The following is a 22,901-nucleotide window of genomic DNA, read 5'->3' as shown; positions in this document are numbered from 1 at the left end:
CCAAAATGTCCCCACGACTGGTCCCAAGACATCGGTCACAGTTTGAACCATGTCCCCTACCTAATCCAGGGCCAGGCCTGAACACTGCCTCCTCAGACCTCCTGTAACACTGTCGTCCCCTTTAATCCAGGCCTGGAGGATCAGTAGCCAGCGGGGGCACATGCTCTTGGCAACCCAGGAAAACACAGAACATCACAGTTTCCCTCTCCCCCAGAAAACAAGCAGATTTTCTATCCTCCCAGCAGCCGGCAAGAGGGGATTTGGCAGACTGGGTAACTTGAACTGTCAAGGCCGTAAGGAAGTGAGGACAGATTGTGCCAGGAGCAATCCAGGCTAGAGCCGTGGTCAGTGCCTGACTGGGGCCTCAGCCTAAGAGAAGTGCCATGATAAGGAATTTCTAAACCGGTGATTGCTGTGCCCCTGGCCACTGTGTGGGGTGCAAGGCACTCATGCCCCTGCTCGTCCTCTGCATGGCAGCTGGCCTGAATCTCCCTGGGGAAAATAGTCTGTGCCCTTAGCTCACACCTTCATGGGCATTAGCTGCCTGAAAGGGCATAGGAGAGGCAAGGCAAGGCCGGGCCATGTCCCCCCGGTCCCTCCAACGGGCTGACTGTGGAGCGGAGAGCATAGTGCATCCCCTGAAAGCGTGGTGGGGCCACCGCTCTGGCCTGTGCTCCCCTGGAGGGATTCTGGATGGCTTTGCTGCAATTCCTCCTGGTCGCTCCATGTGCAACACAGACCCCGTCCAGTCCCCCAGCATGCCAGGGGGTGCCTGCCCCATGCCCACAGCCCACCCTCTTACAGACGAATGTGTGCCAAAGGAAGGGATTGCATTGTCCTATCCGGCACAGTGTGCCATGCAACGTTAATACGGCCTTTGGTCTGAGCAGTGTCCCAGCTCTGCTCAGGGAATTAACAGCCAGGCATTCTTTGCTGCTTCGGCAGGTCGAGTCCTGGCCTTAGTCCTGTGAGTATCCGCAATGCGAAGCAGAAGGGGCACTTGTCTAGCTGCTGGGGGGAAGCTGTGCACCTTGGTCAGTCATGGCAAGGGGTCAGCTGTGAAGTGGCTTGCGCATGCAGGGGGTGTGAAATTCAAGGCGGCTTCTCCCTTCTCCCATTCGTTGTTTCAAGTGGATGTTGATAGAGCTCTTTGTCCTCAGAACAGGAACAGAACCTCCCAGCTAGTCCCAGAAACCAAACACTCCAGCAAACAAAGAGACTTCAGAACGGTGTCTGGCGTTCCCTGTGCAAGCAGACTTCCTGGGGAGGAGGACGGGGAGAGACGCCCTCGAACACAAGCTGAATTAGACCCGGGTTCCCTCCCCGGCAGAAGCACTGGAGTGTGCTAGCAATCTCCTAGGCTGCTCAAGTTAAAATACCGGTTGGCTCTGCTGAGCAGCTGACTTCAGCCTCAGTGACAGCAGCAAGCTAACAGCCAGCCAGGTGGAACTGGAGTCAAGAGGCTAGTTAAAGTCTGCTGCAGGCCAAGGGGAATTGTTCTGTACAAATGGGTTCCAGGAAGAAAATGTCAAAGTGGATTTTCTTTGTGAATATCTCTAGTGCCCATAGAGTCAAGGAGGCCTATCAGCAGGCCTCATGCCAGCCAAAGTGGGGCCAGACTATCCAAATGGAGAATCCGCAAACACTTTACACTCCAAGATAAACAGAACTTTCACAACTTCGATACCTGGGAAGCTACTAGAGAGCGATGGGCAAACTACAGCCCATGGGCCGGATCCGGCCCGCGAGCTGTTTGAAGCCAGCCCTTGAGCTCCCGCTGGGGAGCCGGGTCTGGGGCTTGCCCCCACTCCAGTGTTCCAGCCGGGGTGCAAGGTCGGGGGCTGCTCCACACAGCTCCCCGGAAGCTGCGGCATGGCCCCCTTCGGCGCTCCAGCTGGGGTGCAGGGACGGGGGTTGCTCCACACAGCTCCCCGGAAGCCGCGGCATGGCCCTGCTCCAATGGCCCCCTCTGGTGCGCCAATGGGAGCTGCAGGGGCGGTGCCTGCAGACGGGGCAGCGTGTAGAGCCACTTGGCCGCAGCTCCGCTTAGGAGCCGGAGAAGGGACATGCTGTTGCTTCCGGGAGCCGCTTGAGGTAAGCACTTGAGGTGAGCCTCTCCCCACGCCCCAACCCCCTGCCCCAGCCCTGATCCCCCTCCCGCCCTCCGAACCCCTCAGTCCCAGCCCAGAGCTCCCTCCTACACTCCAAACCTCTCATCCCAAGCCCTACCCCAGAGCCCGCACCCCAGGCCGGAGCCTGCCCCCCTTCCCACACCCCAACCCTCTGCCCCAGACTGGAGCACTGTCCCGCACCCTGAACTCCTCATTTCTGGCCCCAGCCTGCACCCCCAACTGGAGCCCTCACCCCCTCCTGCACCCCAACCCCAATCTCGTGAGCATTCATGGCCCCCATACAATTTCTATTTGCAGATGTGGCCCTCGGGCCAAAAAGTTTGCCTACCCCTGTATTACAGCAATGTATAAAACATTCAGTTTGCGAATACCTGGCAGATGAAGGGGTGATCACTAGCCGCCAGCATGGATTTACCAAGAACAAATCATCCAAACTAGCTTGATTTCCTGCTTCGAGAGTAACTGGACTGGTGATGGGGGAATGCGGTGGACATAATATACCTGGACTTCAGCCAGGCTTTTGACACAGTCCCCCAGGACATTCTGATAAGTAAGCTGGAGAAATGTGGCTGGACAGAACTACCATTAAGTGGACACGTAATTGTTTAAACAACCGCAGACAACGAGTGACTATTAATGGAATGACGTCAGGTTGGAGGGAGGCCTCAAGTGGGGTTCCACAGGGATCTGTTCTGGGTCCGGTGTTATTTAAGATCTTTATTAATTACCTGGATGTAGGACTAGCGAGCATACTGATTAAGTCTGCAGGTGACACAAAGCTGGGGAGAGGGTTGCCAGTACTTTGGAGGATGGAGCTAAAATTCAGAGAGATCTGGATAAATTGGAGAACTGGGCTATTGACAACAAAATGAAATTTAACAAAGACAAACGTAAGGTGCTCCACTTCGGGAAGAAAAACCAAACGCACAAATACAGGATGGGGGATAACTGGCTGGGCAGCAGCATGGCTGAGAAGGATCTGGGAGTTGTGGTGGATCACAACCTCGACATGAGTCAGCAGTGCGATGCTGTTGCAAAAAAGCAAATGCAATTTTAGGTTGCATTAACAGGGGATCACATCCAAGTCACGGGAGATGATCGCACCGTTCTACTCGTCACTGGTTAGGCCTCAGCTGGAGAACTGTGTCCAACACTGGTCACCAATGTATAGAAAGGACGTGGAGAAACTGGAAAGGATTCAGAGGCGAGCGACAAAGATGACCAAAGGGAAGGAATGCAGCCATACGAGCAAAGGCTGAAGGAACTGGGTATGTTCAGTTTGGAACAGATGCGATTAAGGGGGAGAAATGACAGCAGTCTTCAGATACGTGAAAGGCTGCCATGAAAGAGTGAGAAATGTGTTCTCTTTTGCCACAGAGGGCGGGACAAGAGGCAGTGGGTTCAAACTACAGCAGAGCAGGTTTAGATGAAATCTCAGGGAAAACTTCCTCACTGTGAGAAGAGTGCGACAATGGAACAGAGGCCTAGGGAGGTTGTTGAAGCTCCTTCACTGGAGGATTTCAAAAGGAGACGTCTGGAGTAGGGTTACCATATTTTGTGCCTCCAAATGGAGGACACTCCACGGGGCCCCGCCCCCGCCCCCAGCCCCGCCCCCGCCCCAACTCCGCCCCCTCCCCAAAGTCTCCGCCCCCTCCCCTGCTTCCTGCGAACATTTGATTCACGGGAAGCCTGAAGCAGGTAAGGGGGAGTGTGGGGGGAGGAGGCGCGGCCCAGGCTGGCCCCCTGGCGGCTCCAGCCTGGGTCGGCTTGGGCCCTGGGGTACCAGCCCCGGCCCCCGGCCGACCACCCCCGGCCCGCCCAGCACTGCCGGCGGCCCGGCGCACCCCCGCCCCGCAACCCCAGCCCGGCTCCCGGCCCCGTGGGCCCGGCCCCCCGGCTCCCAGCCCCGCGACCCCGGACCGGCTCCCGGCCCGGCCCCCCGGCTCCCGGCCCCGCGGCCCCGGACCGGCTCCCGGCCCCGCCACCCCCGGCCCCGCCACCCCAGACCGGCTCCCGGCCCCGCGGGCCCAGCCCCGCCACCCCAGACCGGCGCCCGGACCCCGGCCCGGCACCACGCCCCCGGCTCCCCGCCCGGCCCCGCGCCCAGCCCGGCCCGGCCCGGCCCGGCACTGCGACCCCGGCCCGGCACTGCGCCCCTGGACCCCGGCCTGGCACCGCGCGCCCGGCCCGGCTCCCGGCCCGGCACCATGCCCCCGGCCCCGCACTGGCCCCGGCCAAAGAGGCCCCGGCCGAGCACTCCCTCCCGATTTTCCCGGACATGCCCGGCTTTTGGGGATTTCCCCCCGGACGGGGATTTGAGCCCCCAAAAGCCAGACATGTCCGGGAAAATTCGGACGTATGGTAACCCTAGTCTGGAGCCACCTGTCTGGGATGGGTTAGAAACAACAAATCCTGCTTCTTGACAGGGGCTAGACTAGATGACCCCACGGTCCCTTCTAACCCTTTGATTCTACAGTAGGGACAAAATGTGGAAATGCTGCGAGGGACGAAATTTAGGTGAAAATTCAAGATGGGCCTGAACCAGAGCCCTGAATCGGAACATCCTGGAGCTTTGTGTCTGTGCAGAGTTCAACCTCCAGACCCAGACCTGGTCTCAAAGTCCATGGTTAGGGTGAAATGGAACCTCAAATCAGAACAAGCCCAAATGACTAGTGCACATGCGCATGTTTAACATCCAGAACGCAGCGCTGCCAACTTTTAGGAGTTCACCGTGAGTCTCGCAGCACTTGGTGTTATTCTTAAACTCCCAGCTGCAGGGAACAAGAGACTGCACAAGAATCTCCACATTCTTTGGTTTTTTTAAAGTAAGTTTCTAGCCCTCATGATTGAAGAGAAAAGCTTGAAAACGTGAAGTGAATGAGCCCTAAAGAACCAGAAGCCAGAAGGCAAATAAAAAGAAGACAACATTTACTATTTGGATAAATCTCCTGATTTGTAAGCTAATCTCATGACGTTTGGGACCTGACTCGGGATTTTTGAAGGTATGGGGCTGGCAATACTGAAGTGAACCCAGTCAGAATGAGCACTCAACTATCGATACGTGTTACATGTGTCTGGGGATTTGCCAGTCCAGGGGAAAAGCCACCCTTTGGTGAACTGAAACCCTGACATATGGGGGTTTGTTATTTCAGTCCAGTTCCTGGTGAAACCTGGACACAAATTCTGCAGACATGAAGAGAATTGTGTGACCAACTCCCCATGCACTGAGCTGAAAGTGTGCATTACCTTTCTGTGGCTCTAGGGGAGACTGGTCAGCTGTATCCCACTGGGGACAGTTATGCCAATAATTCACAATCAATAACTTCTTGGATGAAATTTCACTTTTTTTGCCTGCGAGCAGATTAACTTTTCATGTGTGTCCATTATTTTAATCTGTGCTAGGAATAGGTTTTACAATTGTTTTACTCTCTGATCCAATTACAATTAGTTTTATTTCTTGGTTAGCTAGTTTCTGTCCCAGACTGGATGAGCACAAGACCCCTTCCACTAGAGGTACTCGTGTGTGTGAATTTAAAATTCATTGTCTGAAAATACTTGCCCAGGGGACTTTGAAATCTGCTTTCCATGAATGTGTGCTAGTGAAACACGACTAGTGCAACGTTCACGGGAAGCTAACACTTCAAAAAAAAAATTTCTCTTACTTAATTGGCCTCTCAGAGTTGGTAAGACAACTCCCATCTGTTCATGCTCTCTGTATGTGTGTATATATATCTCCTCAATATATGTTCCACTCTATATGCATCCGAAGAAGTGGGCTGTAGCCCACGAAAGCTTATGCTCTAATAAATTTGTTAGTCTTTAAGGTGCCACAAGTACTCCTGTTCTTTTTACAAAAGGCAAAGCACAGGCATACAAAAACATTCAAGCATTAATTCTCTAGACATTTTGTGCATTATTTACCCAGCTTTAGCGCCAGATGATTCACAGGGTAACAGAGAGCTGTAGCTTAGAAAAGAGCCTAAAGAAAATAATCTGTTGACAATCACAAAGGGACAGGGTTACATGACAAATTGGGCAGTTCAAATAAAGCACTGCTGGAGGGGTTACAAGCTGATCAGACTAACATACATCTAGGCTATGCAAAAACTGACCGGGTGTCTCAGAGCAGAATATTAGTAATTCACTCTATCAACTTGATGGTAATTAAAAGAAGTGAGGGGAGAAAAGCGTTTACCATCTGTATGATCTCCTCCAGGGTTATCTGATTGTCTCCTGGATCTTCCTGAGTCAAAGTCCTATGCAATGAAAAGGCAGCGTTACTTTAGCTGAAAGAACAATAGGTTGTACACATTTCTTGGCTCTAGAGCAGTGGGTCTCAACCGGGGGTACACAGACCCCTGGGGGTACGCAGAGCTCTTCCAGGGGGTACCTCAACTCCGCTAGATATTAGCCTAGCTTTACAACAGGCTCCATAAAAAGCACTAGCGAAGTCAGTACAAAACTACAGTTTCATACAGACAGTGACTTGGTTATACCGCTCTATGTACCATACACTGACATATAATATTTAGATTTCAATTGGTTTATTTGATAGCTATATGGTAAAAAGGAGAAAGTCAGCAATGTTTCAGGAACAGTGTGGCTGGGGCACTTCTGTACTTTTCTCTCTGATTTTGTAAGCCAGTAGTTTTTAAGTGAGGTGTAACTTTGGGGTTTGCAAGATAAATCAGCTCCTGAAAGGGGCACAGTCATCCAGAAAGACTGAGAGCCGCTGCTCTAGAGCACAGCTTTACATTTAGAGCGTCACTCAGTTGATAGTTCGATAGAGTCAACTTTTAGGAGTATGGAAGAAGCTGCTTCTGTGGAGTCAGATTTGTCACTTTACTTATTTAAAAATAAGAAGTTAATGTGCCAAATTGTGACCTCAGATCCCTGTGAGTCCAACTCCCACTAGGGTCAGCAGGGGTCTGCAAACCTAGCCCTGCACACTGAAAAGGAGTGAGCCAATACTGTCCTGTGGGAAGTGGTGGGGTCTGTGTCTCTTTCCCACTGGTCTCTGTGGCTATTCCACACCACGCCTCCCGTTGACTTTGGTGGGAATGCCACATGCTGAGCGGCCGTAGGCTCAGTGCCTGAACACGAGCAGCGCCATCCTAATGTCAGTCAGCACAATCACTGAACAGAGGAAGATCCACAGGCCGCCTTTGTTAACTGGCACACCGTACGGACGGACCTGCTCTTGCTCACAAAGCACGTGCCAAACAGTGACAGCCGGAGGATGGGAACTGTGTGACTGGCTCCCAGCCCCAAGAGTTTTCTAGTTAAGGCTTTGGGCCTGCAAGTCCTCTTGCGCAGGGAAGCAAGGCATGCCGGGCTGCTGCTTTCCAGATACAGAGTGACGGGAGACTGTCCCTGGTGCAGAGAAGGTTAAGCATGAGCACCTATGCACCAAGGCAGCAGCACGTCTCAACCCGCCTCCCCCTCCAGCCCCTGCACACTTCTCTTCATTGCAAGTTAACAAAAAGAGGTAGCAGGTGTGTTGGAAATGGGCAGCCCTTAGCACGCCAAGGAGGCCATGGCATGGCTCAGTCCTGCCATCAGGTATTCCGGCGCTGACGGCGCCTCCTGCACAGAGTGCCACAGCAGTCAGCAGACTCCCTGCAGGGACAACTCACCGTGCTGCAGTGCAGGACTGGCCAATAGGTCGTACTGTGAGGATCCCTGGGTCTCGAACCCAGGTCTGTGGGTCCCAGAAGGAGGCATAGGAGGTTGTCTGGCCAACTGGGTGAATTCCTGGCTAGCTGCTACCTTGGCCCCTGCCGCCTCGCCTGCCTCCTGAGCCCTGCTCTCCTCACTTGTCCTGGTTCCTGCCCCTGGTCTCCGACTCCGGCTCCAACCCTTGGCTTGACTCTCTGACTCTGCGCCGGACTCTGACCACCCATGCCCCAGTCATGACACTTACTCCTGCTGCTGACCTCTGGAACTCGCTCCCTCCTCAGGGCTCTACCAGCCGCCAGAGCGAGTTGTAAGTCCCACTTCTCTCCCTCGCCTGTGGGGAGCTGGGTGCTGGGCGGGGCTGCCAGAAGTGGTGTGGGACTCTGGAGATCGGGGAGGGGGGGCGGGTGATTAATTTCTATTCTATTTATGCTGTTGTTGGGTTATCTGATTCAATTGGGGGGAACTGAAGGGTCTGTTTATTTAGTATAAGCTTTTGTGGGTATTCACCCACGCGAGCGTGTGCTCCAATACACCTGTTAGTCTATAAGGTGCCACCGGACTCTCGGTCGCTTTTCACAGCTCCAGACTAACCCGGCTCCCCTCTGACACTTTATTTGGTATGTTGTTCGTGGAGTATTGAACGGTGCCCAGGGCCCTGGAGGGGCTGTGCTCTTTTACTGGAGTTTGTAAAAATCTAAATATATAAACTCAGCCTGGGCAGGGATAACTTGCCGCTCTTACAGCAGTGTCACTGAACAGCGAGTCTGGCCCATCTTTGATGTTTGCTTCCCGAATCATAGACTCTAATTACTGGTAAAACTGCTCAGAGAACACACTACCCCCCCTCCATCCTGGGGGAAAGCCGGTGGCAGCTGCTAACAGGCAGCGTAATGCTCTGGGAAAACACGCATCCCCTGTACCTTATAATATTGGCTGCCGCTTTTCTCTCCTGGGTCAGGAGCTCAGGATCATGGATAACTTCTTCCAGAAAGCTGATCACTTTACATTTGAGTTCATCATTGGTTTCAAAGTCCTGCCAAAAGTATGTACCATTAAAGGGTTTCACACGTTACTCAGATTATAGCTCATTACAGGCAGGTTCCCTGTCTTATTTCCCTTTAAAAACCTCTCCACGATTAATCACTCTGGTATCTCTGCCTGCAAGAAGAGACAGAACATGCTGTCGGCTCCTCCTAAGGAAGAAAAACAGCCTGTCCTCTTGTCAGTTACAATCTGCTCCTGCTGCAGAAGATCTTCCAGAGGCATTGGAAAGGGAGGGCACTGTACTCACTTTGTTCTTTGCATTAGCATCATAAATGGCGCCTGGACAGAGCCGAGTTTGGGGCATGATTGTTAATAAACTGCACGGCTGCTGCTGCTCCACACTCTGCCACAAACAACGCCAGCATCGAGGAGCAGGTGAGAGAAAGGGGAATGGCGCCACGGAGAGCTGAGCAGCCGTCAGGCCATTTTCATCCCTAACACATTTTACTAACCTCTTCCCACAGCCCCGTCCTCTCACACACACAAACCCAGCCCACTGCTAGGACCCAGCCTTGGATTTCTGTACCCGGGTTGGAAAACCAATGAGGATCCTGGTGCTTTGAATGCTCTGCGCATGTTGCATTGCCATCAGGTCAGGGACTGTTCTGTTCGGCATCTGCAGCTTCCTCGGCCTCCCCTCTGCAGCAGGTGGGAGCTTTTCTCTACTTGTGCGAATTACACAAATGCGGGAAAAGGCTGATGACGAACATACTCAGCCAGTCAGTGCACGGTGGCATTCACTCCCAAGCAGAGAGCCCACAGAAGGCCTATTAAGGACTGGAGGGGTCCAGTGGGCCCTGTACAGGGCCCTCTGCACTGGGTGAATTTCACCGTAATGAACAGGCCGGCTCATCGTCCCATTATTGTTCAGTAAAATCTCATCCTATTGCCTCAGCGCAGCCTCCCACAGCCATAGAGACGCAACCATCCCTTTGTCCCAGGGCTCCCAAGTACCTGCGAGTGTTTGGAGACCCAGTGGCGCAGAACATTCAGCACTCTGTTGGTTGCCGCTCGTCTTATCACGAACTCTTTGTCCCCATTCCTTTGGTCAGGGGGAAAGCCTAAAATCATTGCAAATAACTTAGCACATATACCATTATTTTAGGAATTACTTAAAATATTAACGATTTAACAGAAATAATGTGAAAAAGCCCGAATGGCCAGTTAACACTCTCTTAAGTTGAAAGGTCAACTCTGAGAACTAAAGCTGTCTGTAGGCAGAGGCTCTGGTTGGTACACGAGAGAGCTGTGTGCATTCAAGCACTTGGATTTGTGTGTGCAAATAAAACCGCACATGCAAGTGGAGACTTGGCATTTGCACTTGCCAATGGATGGGTGCAATACAATACACCGAGCATCATCTGCACAGGGCTAAATTGTCTGGGACCCTTTTCTCTCAGAGTCCGTCCTTCCCACTGTGCCCAGCTCCCGCACATGTGAGCAGCCTGTATGTTGGAGCCGGGCACCCCCCCATCCCTGCGGTGGAAAGGCTAACGAGCATTCCTGTACTCAGGTGCCCCTGCCGAGCGTGCTCCACCTGGCACAGTGGAGTTTAAATGGGTAAGACTGGCCACAGCAGGGGGCGGGGAGTTTTCCCAGGAACAGGGACAGCGACTGCCCCAGTAACAAGGGGAGCTCAGGCTGCGGCAGTTGCTAACCTTTCCCTTCAGCCCCGTTTGAGGCAGTCGGACGTGACAAGCTGCACACGAGCGAAGGCCCTGCAGGGCTGCGGGGCCAGGGAAGCGCTGCTAAAGGCTAGTGACAAGGGGACTGTGAATCGGGCTCTGAAAAGGACTCGAGGAGTGAGCTGAACGCCCGCCGGGAACAGCGAGATTGCCCACAAGTGGGGGCTCATGTTGGGCACCCAGGGGCAAGAGACTCAAAGCTACCACAGGTCAAGCCCAAGCTGAGGGCCAACCGACCACCTGGCCACTGGTCTCTTTGGCCGGTGTTCACTGCAGCTGCTGCTGCATGATCTACTGTGCAGTGGGTCGTCCTTTGGTCTGTTTTTGTAAGGGAAGCATCCTATTGAATAATACGGGATGATGCTGTATGGGAAACAGTAACCAGATACAGCGGTGATGGTCGCCCTATAAATAAACTCTTTGTACCGTACTCCATAGTTGTGTAGCTCACGTTTCTCTCCAAGTGGGATAACTCCAACCTGCCCCAAGCTACAGAGCGTTGTTTTCCCTCACCTGCACTTGCTAATGACATCCTTCGATATTTCTCCTTGGTCGGCGTGCCTTCGTTGGCTCCCGCAGTCGCTATCGCAAAAGCGGAAGCAGCTGACAGGGCACTGCGGTTATTGTCAAGCTCCCGGCAGGATGTCATAACGACTCCATTGTTATAAGAAAACAATGAGAAATCTAGAAAAGGAAGCAGGAGAACAATGTCAGGCATAGCAGGGAAAGGTTGTCTCCTCACCTTTACCAGGTCATTTAACCATTTTCTCATGGGACCAAATGCTGCCCTCAGAAACGCATGAGCAACATCCCCAGAATTCGTTGCACAACTGCCACCTTCTCCGCTTTAGCAGGGCGTAAACCAAGAGTGTTCTACAGAAATTAAAAACATCTATCAAGGGGGACTTTACGAGAGGATTCTATCCTCCCTCTAGGCTTTATTAAACATCTCACTGAACGACAGAGGTCTCTAGTCAATCCTGCAGAATGGTTAGAACATACAGAAAGATTTTCATGTTCTCTAGGCGTTTCCCCACAAAGCTATACAATACTTACTTCTTGTGTCACAGTCTATTATTCTCACAAATCTCTCCACACACACACACACACACCCCTTTATGGGATGCAAACCTAGTTTCCTCCCTGGGACACCTTGCACAGCATAGACGTTTGAGGCGGACATAAACGATGACGCAGCACGGATTCTTAGGCCTTGCAGTTCAGAGCCCAGGTTGAATGGCTTCACAAAGGGACTCTGGCTAACACAGTTTCTGAAGCACACTCCAGCTGTTGCTCAGGTTGCTAACACCCTCAGAAAGGAGAGGAGAACTATTCATGACGACACTCAAAGAGCGTGGCTCCTAGAGTCACCCCAGTGCTCACATCAGCACAGGAACATTCACTGCAGAATGCATTGCAGCCCTGGAGGAAGGTAATCATCCACCGGGCCAGAGCGCAACATCTGCAGGACACAGGTGCAACTAGACAAAACCCTGCCCCCGTCACCACTCTTGCAGAAAAAAAAAATTCATGAGAAAGGTCCTGCTTCTCTTCCCATATGCACCAGTTTTACACCAGTGTATTTCCATCAACTTCAGTGGAACTTCTCCTGATTTACTCCAGTGGAGCTGAGAGGAGAATCAGGTCCAAAGAGTGAACATAGCTGTGCAAATATCCCAGTGCTAGAGGAGTTTCTGCACACACGTTACCTGATGAATTTTTGCATTTGACGGCTTTAGGAGTAGTTGGAGATTTCGTTGGCGAGGTCTCCGTTTCTGCTTCATCGCTCTGGTTTGGATCAGTGTCTGACTCCTCCCGAACTGATACCTCGGAACCTGCAGAGAACAAGCAACTGGTTCAAATTCCTCACTTGTATCTGTAGATACTGCAGCAAAACAAGGCTTGGAAGCAGGTGCGAACCAGCCCCATTTTAGCTCCTTCAAATCTCTCTAACATCCAACAGGGAATTGCTACCCTGCCTTATTCACACTAGAATCAAAAGCATCAAAGTTCTGTTGCCTGAGAATTATTTTTGATTTTTCTTTTGTCCTTAAATCAAAAATGTTTTGCACAATTAAACTGGTCACTGTCTGACCTGGGGAACCCACACGCCTTTACACAGCTCGGAAAGTTATTCAGCTTTTAGTTGTCACCTGGCATGTAAATAACTTCAGCTGACCACGGTCACGGGTTTGGGAGTTCCACACTGGAATGGCTGGTCATGCTCAGGAGATGCAGGCTCTGTTTATTGGTGGTGAACCTGGTCACAGAACTGCTGAGCAACACAACAGCCTACTGCAATTTAACCCTTGGTGTAAGGTCCCTGGGATGGAATAGACGGTTAATGGTGTAACGCGGGGAATTTATACTGCTCATCCATTGAGAGCTTCATGCCAAACCACTAAGTACAATGGGAAGTGGGGTTCCATGAAGCATATCCTAGAATGCACCCCACTTGTACATCCCAGGCCATCTCAGAATGTCACCACATGGGCCTTTGTTCTTCTGCCTGGCTCAGGGCCTCTGATTGTGTGCATCCAATCACCAGTGAGTACAGTTCAGGGACCCAGATCAGAGTGCACTTTGTACACTCAAATGATAACATTTGCACAGAGAAGATGAGGTGTGCGCGTACAAATGAGAGTGCCCTCAGGACACCAGGGACCCTAGTGCATATCTGACCAATGGAACTTTTGCTCTTGTTAAACATGTAAACACTTTTTGTGGTAGCTTCAGAGTTCAGGATGGGAATGTCTGGTGGTGAGAGCACAGGACGCGCCCAGCAAGGGATGGAAGGCTGCATGGCATGGTGTTCACAACCCATGTTAAAATGGGGCAGATTCTAGGAGGCGCATGTGTTAATTGGGAGTAACTAGTTATAGATCTGTCCGTCTCTTTCTTAGACACTCCCTTTCAAACAACATTTTCTGGACTTTTGAGGCCAGATTCTTAGCTAGTGTAAATCATAGAATCGTAGGACTGGAAGGGACCTCGAGGGGTCATCTAGTCCAGTCCCCTGCACTCTAAGTATTATCTAGACCATCCCTAACAGGTGTTTGTCAAACCTGCTCTTAAAAATCTCCAATGAGGGAGATTCCACAACCTCCCTAGGCAATTTATTTCAGTGCTTAACCATTCTGACAATTAGGGAGTTTTTCCTAATGTCCAACCTAAACCGTGCTTGCTGCAATTTAAGCCCATTGCTTCTTGTCCTATCTTCAGACGTTAAGGGGAATAATTTTTCTCCCTCCTCCTTATAGCAACCTTTTATATACTTGAAAACTGTTGTCATGGCCCCTGTTAGTTGTCTCTTCTCCAGACTAAAAAAACTCCATTGTTTCAATTGTCCCTCAGAGGTCATGTTTTCTAGACTTTTCATGGTTTGTGTTGCTCTTCTCTGGACTCTCTCCAGTATGTCCCCATCTTTCCTGCAATGGGTGTAGCTCCACCGAAGTCAGAGGAGTTAAGTTGATTTACAGCAACTGGGGATCAGGCTCTTTGTCTTTGATAACTTCCAGGGAGATGCTGGCAACATCAAACCAGGAATTTTCACTGACCTGTGACGCCAGTAACACTGTTCTCAAGACAAGCTGGGACGGTTTGGGGACATGTCTGAACCGGGGCTCGTGACCTGCTTCTCCCAGCAGCAGTTGGACATGGGCCTCATTGAGTTCAACGTACTGCGACTTGCTGATCCTGCACTCCTTAGGCCACGCTACCAGGGCCCCCGTTAGGCCAAACTCTGCCCTCCCTTGCACCATGCGACTGGGCTGGCGCAAAGGGGATGCGGTCTGGATTTGGCGAAGGCAGATTCTGAGTGATCTGCAGGACTGGCTCCCTGCTGGCGCCGCTTGGACACAAAGGGAGAGATTTTTTAAAGCTGCCCTTGGCTCTTGCACCCCAAAACTGCAGGTGCAAAGAACTGCGACTTTGTCAATCAGATGGAGAGAGACGGTGCCAGGCCTGCTAAGTTAATATGCTCTTTCCAGTACTGGACCCAGCGGGCTCTGGTCAGAGCTGTACGTGACAGGAGACCTGGCTAATGCCCGGTGGGTGTTTAATCCCAAATCCCTGGCACTGAGCAGTTCGAGGGGCTGGGCAGTTTGCCAGGCTCAGAGTGTCCCTCCCCACGGATTGTGCTGTGAGCCAGGGCTACAGTTATACTTGGCCAGGTTTGGCCTCCCCTTCCTTTCTCCTGCTGCGTCTTTCTGACATTTATAGGCCTGTGTTTTGGTGTCAGCTGGGGCAGCCGGGGGCCTGCCCAGCCAGAGGCCAACACAGACCACTTTCCATTTGTGGTAAGACAGTCGTGGTCCCACCCGGCTCAGGCTCTCTTCCTTCAGCACCTTATCTGGCCATGTTGTGATCCAATCGGGGTCTCCATGCGTCCTGGCCTCTCCATGTCGCCTGACTCACACTCCTCAACTGTTCCCTGAGTGCCAGCGCTGCTGCTGGCCTGACCTCACTTCTCCACAGCCCAAGCGCTAATGGGTTTGCTCCCAAATCCCTCTCCAGGCACCGACAGACGTTTTCTTCCCCACGTTATGTTGGCTGGATTGCCGCACGGTCCCTGCAGGCTGGGTACGTTTCATGGCCGCTTGCATGTGAATTATACATTCCTGCTAAAGCCTACAAATGCAACACACTCTTTTCTTGAGACACAAAACTGGGCCCATTTCTACTGCCTCCCTCTGCTCAGATCCCCACTGTTTGCCTGAGAACCTCTCACCAGCCTGTGAAACAACAGGGACTTACTTGGCTTGCTTGGAGGAGTCTCCTCTTGTTTTTCAGATGCAGTTTCACCTTCATCAGGTATTTTATTGGGGTAGTTACTGGACACGTAAAGTTTGTTTATATCAAGAGTGGTCTTACTAAAGGGTGACATGGAAGAGTACATGCTTGCATAGCCATTGGAGGAGCAACTCAATGCAGCCAGGTCCAGAGCCTTCCCTCCCGTGATGATGGGGATGTTTAAGGACAACTTCCGTCTTCTGCTCGGCGAGGACGACTTGGTGATGGACAGCGGGGGAGGGGATGAGAATTTCCGATTTGCTCTCGGAGATTTGGGCGGCTCGCCGTAAAGCAGTTTGGTGTTCTGGCTGCTTGCAAACAAGAGCTCCAGTGACCTGGGTTAAAACAAAAGCGATTCCTATTCATGCTGCTTTAAAGCTAGGGTGACCATAGGTCTCGTTTTGGCCGAGACAGTCCCTTTTTTTAAGCCCTGTCCCAGGTGTCCTGACTTTTTTGGCAAAACTGGGCATTTGTCCCTTTTGCTCTTGCCAATTGATGATCAGTTGACAAGAGCAAACTGGACAAATGCCCAGTTTTGCCAAAAAAGTGGGGTGTGACCCTTAGAGGATTGGGACCCCTAGCAGGGTGCATAGGAACATGTGGAGGGGAGGGGACAAGCGGCAACGCCAGCCCTGCGCGGGAGGGAGGGCTTGGGAGAGCGACTCGGGCTGATGACAGGGGATCTTGGGCCAGCCCCACATGCAGGGAATGGGGGGCCTCGGGCTGGTCCCAAGCAGGCAGGGGGTAGAAGGGGACCTCGGGCCAGCCCCAAGCAGGCGGGCGGCAGGGGGGGCTCGGGCATCCCACTGTTCAGCCCAAATCTTCCCCTTCCTAATTCTGGCCTCTTATTCCTTGTGCCAGCTCTTTTTACTGTTCTGAAAGACTCTGCTTTCGCCTTGATTTTTGTAGACTTGTATTCCCAAGTCATTGCTTAGCCAAAGCTAAAAGTATCCGACTCTTGTAAGATGGGGGATAAAGGGGGGAAAGTTGGGCCATTACAGTTTGAGCAGTAGTAACGGTAGTGTTAAAATTCTCAAGGAACTTTAAAGAACAACACTCCAGCCAAATGAAATTTATGGGGAGGGGGGGAAGTCATCTGAGAATTTTACAGACTGGGAACGGAGATACAAGTGAATGTATGTCTTGCCCAACATAACCCAGCAAGGGACTGAGGGAGCCAGGGACAGAACCCAGGAGTCCTGACTTCAGAGCCCCTTCCTCTAGCCCTCAGAGCCCAGGCCACTTCCCCCAGGGGTCAGGGCTCCGGTTCATGCACAGAGGAGGTGGAGCAGCCTCACCTTGCAGGAATTGCACTGATGGGTTTCTTGTAGATAGTGATGAGTTTGTCCAGAACGACCACCGCCGTGGTGAACACCCGGTACGAATGCAGAAACGTGTTGAGAAAGTCGATGCTGAGGAACCGCAGGTCCGTCAGCCTCTCCAAGAGGCGCTCCACGCTTGCATAGCGGATCTGAAGGACCTTGCAGGAATTCATCGTTTTACTGAACCGAATGTCGACGTCGTCACAGTACAAGCTGGCATCAGACCTGCGGGGATACAGAATCTCTCGGTTCCAGCCTGGAGTGACACCAGTGCGCTGTCTAGGCAGATACGGTTCACCTGGAAATCCCTACGTGGGCCGCAGAGGGAGACAGTACTGGCTCCCCATGGTTAACTGAACACTGGTGTCTCTGAATTAACGTTCTGATCTGGGAGCTTCCCAAGGGGAATGTGACAATCGCCATCCCCGTGTGCATGGAAACACTCTGGGATACGCAAGGGCAGCAGATTTGCTGTAAAAGAGTTAACCCTTGAAGTTCTGCAGTGTCTGCGGTGTGGGAAAGCCGCTGGGCAGGGCGGTGGGGAGGGGGTTGTCAGAATTTAGGGACACGCACACGGTTACTGTGGCTTCCGCACAACCAGGTGCCTCAAAGAGGCTGCAGGATGGCCATGCATCAGCTGGAGCCTGATTCAGCAAGAAATTTCCTGGGGAGTCCCATGCAACGGACGCAGGTGCACAGGCTGCACCGCCCTGGAAAAGGCACAGAGGACCCCCCGTGCCATGCCACGCTGGCTGGGTATGGGGGAGACAGCAGAGCTCTAGCCCTGCCCTCCCCGAGATTGCAGTAAGATCTGTGGAGTTACTGCAGGGATGAACTGGGCTCATCCCAACCTGTCACAGGGAGCAAAGGGGCAGCCAAGCGGCTCAATACTGCTTTGTGGTCGGGGTGACTAGAATGAAATGGGGTCGAGGATGGAAACTTCCTGGCACCAGGGATATTGGAACAATGTGTACAGTGGGGGGGGGGGGGGGGCTGAGAGCCTATGACCCAAACTGTAAATCCTGTGTATGATGGAAACCACTTCAAGCCAAGGGATGTGGCCGCAGCGACCCCAGCACCTCTGCCTGGCATTGATAAGAGCTAGAAGAAAGTGACTGTGGACCAGGAGGAACATGATGGGTGTCTACTGGAAGATGTCCTGTCATAGAACCATATCTGCTTGGCCTGGTTGCTATTGTCCTGCAAGGCAGGGGACTCTGGTTCCTTCCCCACCTTCATCCCTCCCATACCCATTTTATCTGTATTTTAGAAAACATTACATCAGTAATAATTCTTGCCAAATCACTGACAATGAAACCATACAATCCTAATGCCTAGAATGGAATTATGCCAATGTAAAGTCCTCAAAGCAGCATGGGAGGAGACCAGGAGAAATCCACACTCCTTGTGGCCCTTTTTTTTTAATTGTTTGTTTTTCCCTTTCTTCGTTCCTCTGCATTTGTCCTCTTGAAGTTCTCCCCTTCTCACACAGCTCCTTCCACCTCCCTTCACACAGCCCTGAGCAAATGTCCTCTCCCCGAACACCACCGACAAACCCCTGCTAATGTGCTGTAATCATCGCTATGGCTCAGCACAGCACACGACAGCTCCTAGATACAAAGAAAAACCTCCGGGGCCCCAAACAAACATCACAGGCCTTTGTTGTAGAATGTCTTCTCAGACTTGCCCATCACTAATTGTTACAATATTTCTATGGTGATCATTGATTACTGGTGTGTGACAAGTAGGATTACATACGAGGGGTTTAGTCTTGCACTGATTACGCTCCCACCGGCATCCGAATGGAGCGATTTGAATGCTATTCACTTATGGAGTCCAAAGGGAGTTCTGCTGGTCCAGGGACAGAGTTAAACCCAGGTGCCTCTGTAGTCAAGCTACATTTGCACAGGCACTCAAAGTTACACATCTCACAAAGCACAAAGCACTTACTTGATCATCTGGGGAACTGTGACTTTTGAGTTCTCCTCAAATGCATTCATCATGAGGCCATTGCATCGAATATTGTCTACACACTGAAACACAGAAGGGTCAGGGGAACGGAGAACACAAGTTACACTGGAAAGAGAATGTGTTTCGAGGCTCGATATAGGATTTGCTCAGTTGTTGAGATCACAGCATAAGAGGATGTGATGTTGAACTAATCCAAACTGGATACATCTTCACTCAGTGTATCTGCCAAGGGCCCTTTGAGATGAAATTGATGCTGGAAATGCTGCTTTCCTCAGATACGAATGGTCATAAATACGGGGTGACCAAAGGGTGAAGCGTTCATGGCGGTCACTCTTTATGCCAGTTGCTAGCGGAGAGGTTACAGGGACCTACACAAACTAGCTGTTCTTCTAATGCAGGATTTGGCATATTTAGAATGAAACTACCAGAGGTGGCCTGGACAAAACCACAGACAGGGACCTCCAGAAATGGTCTCTCTCCACCTCTGTTCTCCCAGATAGACTCTTCCAGCCCAAGTCTCCTCCGAGAGGACTCTGCCTGATAGCCCTGGTAGACAGACTCTCCCACACCGTAGTCCCCCCCTCCTCTGCCTATTATATGCCGTGTTGTTGTAGCTGTGTCGGTCCCAGGATATTAGCGACACAAGGTGCGTGAGATAATCTCTTATTGGACCAACTTCTGTTGGTGAGAGAAACCAGCTTTCAAGCTGCCCTACTTGTCTCTCTCACCAACAGAAGTTGGCCCAATAAAAGATATTACCTCGCCCACCTAGTTTCGGTTACATACTACGGCATTCAGCCTCTCTCACCATGTGGCCTACATCCTGAGTATCTAAGGTTCCTGCCTATATCTATCCTGGGAAGCTATGATAAGAGTTAAACATACTACATTGCTTTCTCGCTGAAGAAAAAAGGACATTGCACAGCAAAAAGGTGGCTAAGAACGAGATGTTATAAAAATCTGCCATTGAAATCATTTATTTTTCTCTTCCTCCCATCTGGAAGAGCAGTCCCTACATTTCACGTAACCATATGGGCCTGACTCTCCACTTCTTTGCACCCTGCGGCATCATGTACACTCTGCAAAGTGGGTGCAAACTGCTGCCACTGGTGGGAGTGAGTGGGAAAGTCAGAACTAGCAGCCTTTTGTGCTCCTTTGGCACAAATGTAAATGATCCGCTAGCTGCAAGGGAATGGAGGGTTGGGCCGATATTCTTTTTCCAAGTGGAATGGGCCCCGATTTTAGCCTAGATTTACTCCCACCTTTGATGTGTGAGTGTGAACTACAGAGCGACCAGAAAGCCCTGAATTAAACAATATAAAATAAGAAATAAGAATTATTCATACTTCACACAGCATTTTCTCCTAATGCTCTAGTTACTTTAATGACTTCAACCTCACAACACTCGTGAGTTAAGTATTGGCTCTATTTTTATAGATAGGAAAAGTGATGCATAGAAAGGTTAATGCAAATGTTCTTCAACTCAGGTGCCTGAAGTCAGGCCCTATGCCCATATGTGGGCTTCCAAATAAAGGGCCTGATTTCAGAGGCAGAGAGCAATCTGCAACAGCCATGGAAACCCTGCGTGATTTTGAAATTGGCCCACTTAGTTAGGTGCCCAAATATGGATTGGCTTTTTGCTTGATTTCTTCTTACCTGACTGATGTCACTGGTCCATGCAGCCTTTTCTTGCCTGGATGATGCCACCAAGATAACAGTAAAGGATGGAGAATCTTTTGGTTCCACTACAATCTTGAAATCGAGATGATCTATGTCTTGCCCTGATGCTTTTGCTTTGTAACAGACAAGATAAACAAGCAGAGTAAGGTTTGAGGAGTTTTTTCTAGGACATTTTCCAACAGGATTGTAAACAACCTTTGCACTTTGTGATTTTGTTTGGCCATGGAATGCAGCGTTAACCCTGTAGAGGATACAAATTCAGAACCGAAGCTTCCACGTTGGCCATGAATCACCAACTCATACTGCTTTCCTCTTGCTGCTCCTTCTCACAGATGCAAGGGGCATCATTACTGGGGGGGGGGGGAGCAACGGCCTGTGGATTGGTGCTTTCATGCAGAGAGAGCAAACCCATATTTTCAATCTGAATAGTGTTTTTTTTTGGTTGACCAAAGTGAAGCCCTGTTCTCGACTTGATGGCATCTGGCTCTTTCAATGCAATAACTTTTGAATGCTGCATCCGATCGATTCCAAACTTCTGGGAATGTTTTAGGCATCAATGGCCCAAACGTTATTGATTTTGGTCAAAATGAGAAAGCCAGAAAGGAGAAATGGGGGGCACATACAGCCCCATGCATCCGGTTAGCAGAGCCATCATCTTCAGCCAGGCCTGTAATTATCCATAGACCAAAGAACTGGGTTACCCTCTGTTTCTCCTCCCAATAGAGTTAAACACGCTGAGTGACTTAACAAAATAACAGTGTGTGGAAGGGGGGGCATGCAGAGCCCCTAGCATGAGCCAGGGGGGTGGGCTGAGAGAGGGGAAGGGGTGGGAGCGTGACCCACAGGGATCTTGTGGGGGATGGAGGGACGGAAAGAGCCCCTGAGGTGTGCAATGGTATGGCCTTCAGAGGCAATAAAGCAGGGGACGCCCCAGTTTATATTAAGGAAAAGCAACAAAGGAAGAAATAATATAACCAACGTCTCCGTGAAGGAGCAAAGCGGGGATCACGTCGGTGACGTGCTGTCTCCCCAAAGGGCAGCTGGCTGTGTGAAGGCGTAATACAATCAGCAGCGTTACCCAGCTTCTTTATAGGCCATAAGTGCTGCATCCGGCGGAGCGCCCACTGAGAGGCGCTCTTCAGGGCAAGGGACAGAGGGAAACAGGGCGAGAAAATCCCAACTCGCTGTTGTGAGCGGCTGAGTCCCTCAGCCCGTGAGCCGGGGGGGAGGGCCCGGAGAGCCTGGCCGCAGCACTCGGCAGGCTTAGGCTTACGTGCCACACCAGAGGGCAAGGACAAGATTACAGGCTGCAGACTGGGCCAAGGCAGGACGTGGTTACAGACTGCGCCCAAGGGCCCGCCCGCAAACGAGGGCCCATCCTGCCCGTGCACAGGTGCAATCTGTCCCCACAAAAGCTGTCTCCACAGTGTGGGTGCTGAGACCCAAACCTGCAAAACCATTGGCTGCTTCGACGTTTGGGGGCCCAATTCCCGATGCCTGGGGGCTGACTGTCAGAGGGGCTGGGCACCCAGAACTCTAATGGGATCCGGGTGCTCAGCGTCCCAGGCCTCTCGTGTAGATACCTAAACTCAGCGACCAGGTGCCCGACGCTAGGCACCGCAGGGTGGAAATCCAGCCCCCGTGTCACAGCCCAAACCGAGAGGCTAGTTTTGAGACCGCGGCTGCAAACGTTTGGCTCCCCGGGTCACTCCTCCAATCCGACAGCCAGGTGTGCATCTGTCACGGGCGGGCAGAGCTGGGCCACACAGCTCTGATTTTTATGAGGAAGATTTTAAAGAGGACGGAAAATAGCAACCTGGGTTTTCCATGGCAAAGCTTGTAATTAGACAGGGCTTGCTGCACACCTACAGCAGCCTGGTTTTCTTAGACCATTCACACTGCAGTGCGTGACGAGGTTGGCCACCTTTGGAAGGTTATATTTAGGGTTTTTAAAGGAACAGTCCCGTTTTTGGGGACTTTTTCTTATATAGGCGTCTATTACCCCCCACCCCCGTCCCGTTTTTTCACAGTTGCTATCTGGTCATCCTAGTTATATTTGCAGAGATGTGCATCTGTTTTGTTCATGGCACATAATGTATTTGATTCATGTCACCTTGTTTTCTGCATATGGAATGTCTGCCACTGGATCACAACTTCCTTGAATTATTCGTTATCTGAATCAACCAACTGGTTTGCACTTTTGGTTTTACCCTCTATGGACTGATTGCAAACAGCTCCCTGCAAGTCGCCATTAACTGCCATGAAAACTCCAGGAGTGCTGGCTGGTTGCAATGGGTCACAGAGTACGACTTCTGAGTCCTGGTTCAATGAGAATTACTCCTGTAATCAAGACTGTGGCCTCAGAAGCCGTCTGGGCTTGGAATCTCCCAGGTGCAGGTGGCAGGTTAGGGGGAAGCAGCAGCTAAGCAGGGTTGGGCCATTTAACCCTTTTCTCTGTCTGCGGGGTGTAGGTTTTGCCTTGGGAGCAAAATGAGTTGATTGAGTTACTGGCTGGGCCCAGAATTTAGATTTCATTTTCTTGCATCACATACACACAACCTAACTGCACATGCCCTTAATCCTCATTGCAAGCGGAT

General features: G+C 51.4%; 1 protein-coding gene across 1 annotated transcript in view; it reads right to left on the bottom strand.

Moving 5' to 3' along the window:
• RASGRF1 (Ras protein specific guanine nucleotide releasing factor 1) overlaps nucleotides 1–22,901 on the bottom strand; it is an 88,533-nt gene that overhangs the window by 15,899 nt on the left and 49,733 nt on the right. Inside the window, exons 12-20 of the mRNA XM_054042833.1 lie at nucleotides 20,281–20,417; nucleotides 18,604–18,686; nucleotides 16,630–16,878; nucleotides 15,296–15,666; nucleotides 12,250–12,375; nucleotides 11,054–11,224; nucleotides 9,810–9,916; nucleotides 8,732–8,844; nucleotides 6,328–6,388 (exon numbers count right to left, since the gene is read on the bottom strand). Of these exons, the coding sequence (XP_053898808.1) occupies nucleotides 6,328–6,388; nucleotides 8,732–8,844; nucleotides 9,810–9,916; nucleotides 11,054–11,224; nucleotides 12,250–12,375; nucleotides 15,296–15,666; nucleotides 16,630–16,878; nucleotides 18,604–18,686; nucleotides 20,281–20,417 (1,418 nt within the window). The remainder of the gene's footprint in view (nucleotides 1–6,327; nucleotides 6,389–8,731; nucleotides 8,845–9,809; nucleotides 9,917–11,053; nucleotides 11,225–12,249; nucleotides 12,376–15,295; nucleotides 15,667–16,629; nucleotides 16,879–18,603; nucleotides 18,687–20,280; nucleotides 20,418–22,901) is intronic.

Source organism: Malaclemys terrapin, chromosome 10 (genome assembly GCF_027887155.1).
Source record: "Malaclemys terrapin pileata isolate rMalTer1 chromosome 10, rMalTer1.hap1, whole genome shotgun sequence".
NCBI classification, from domain to species: domain Eukaryota; kingdom Metazoa; phylum Chordata; order Testudines; family Emydidae; genus Malaclemys; species Malaclemys terrapin.
Note: the sequence above shows the minus strand (reverse complement) of the source record. Positions and strands in the feature narration are given on the sequence as shown.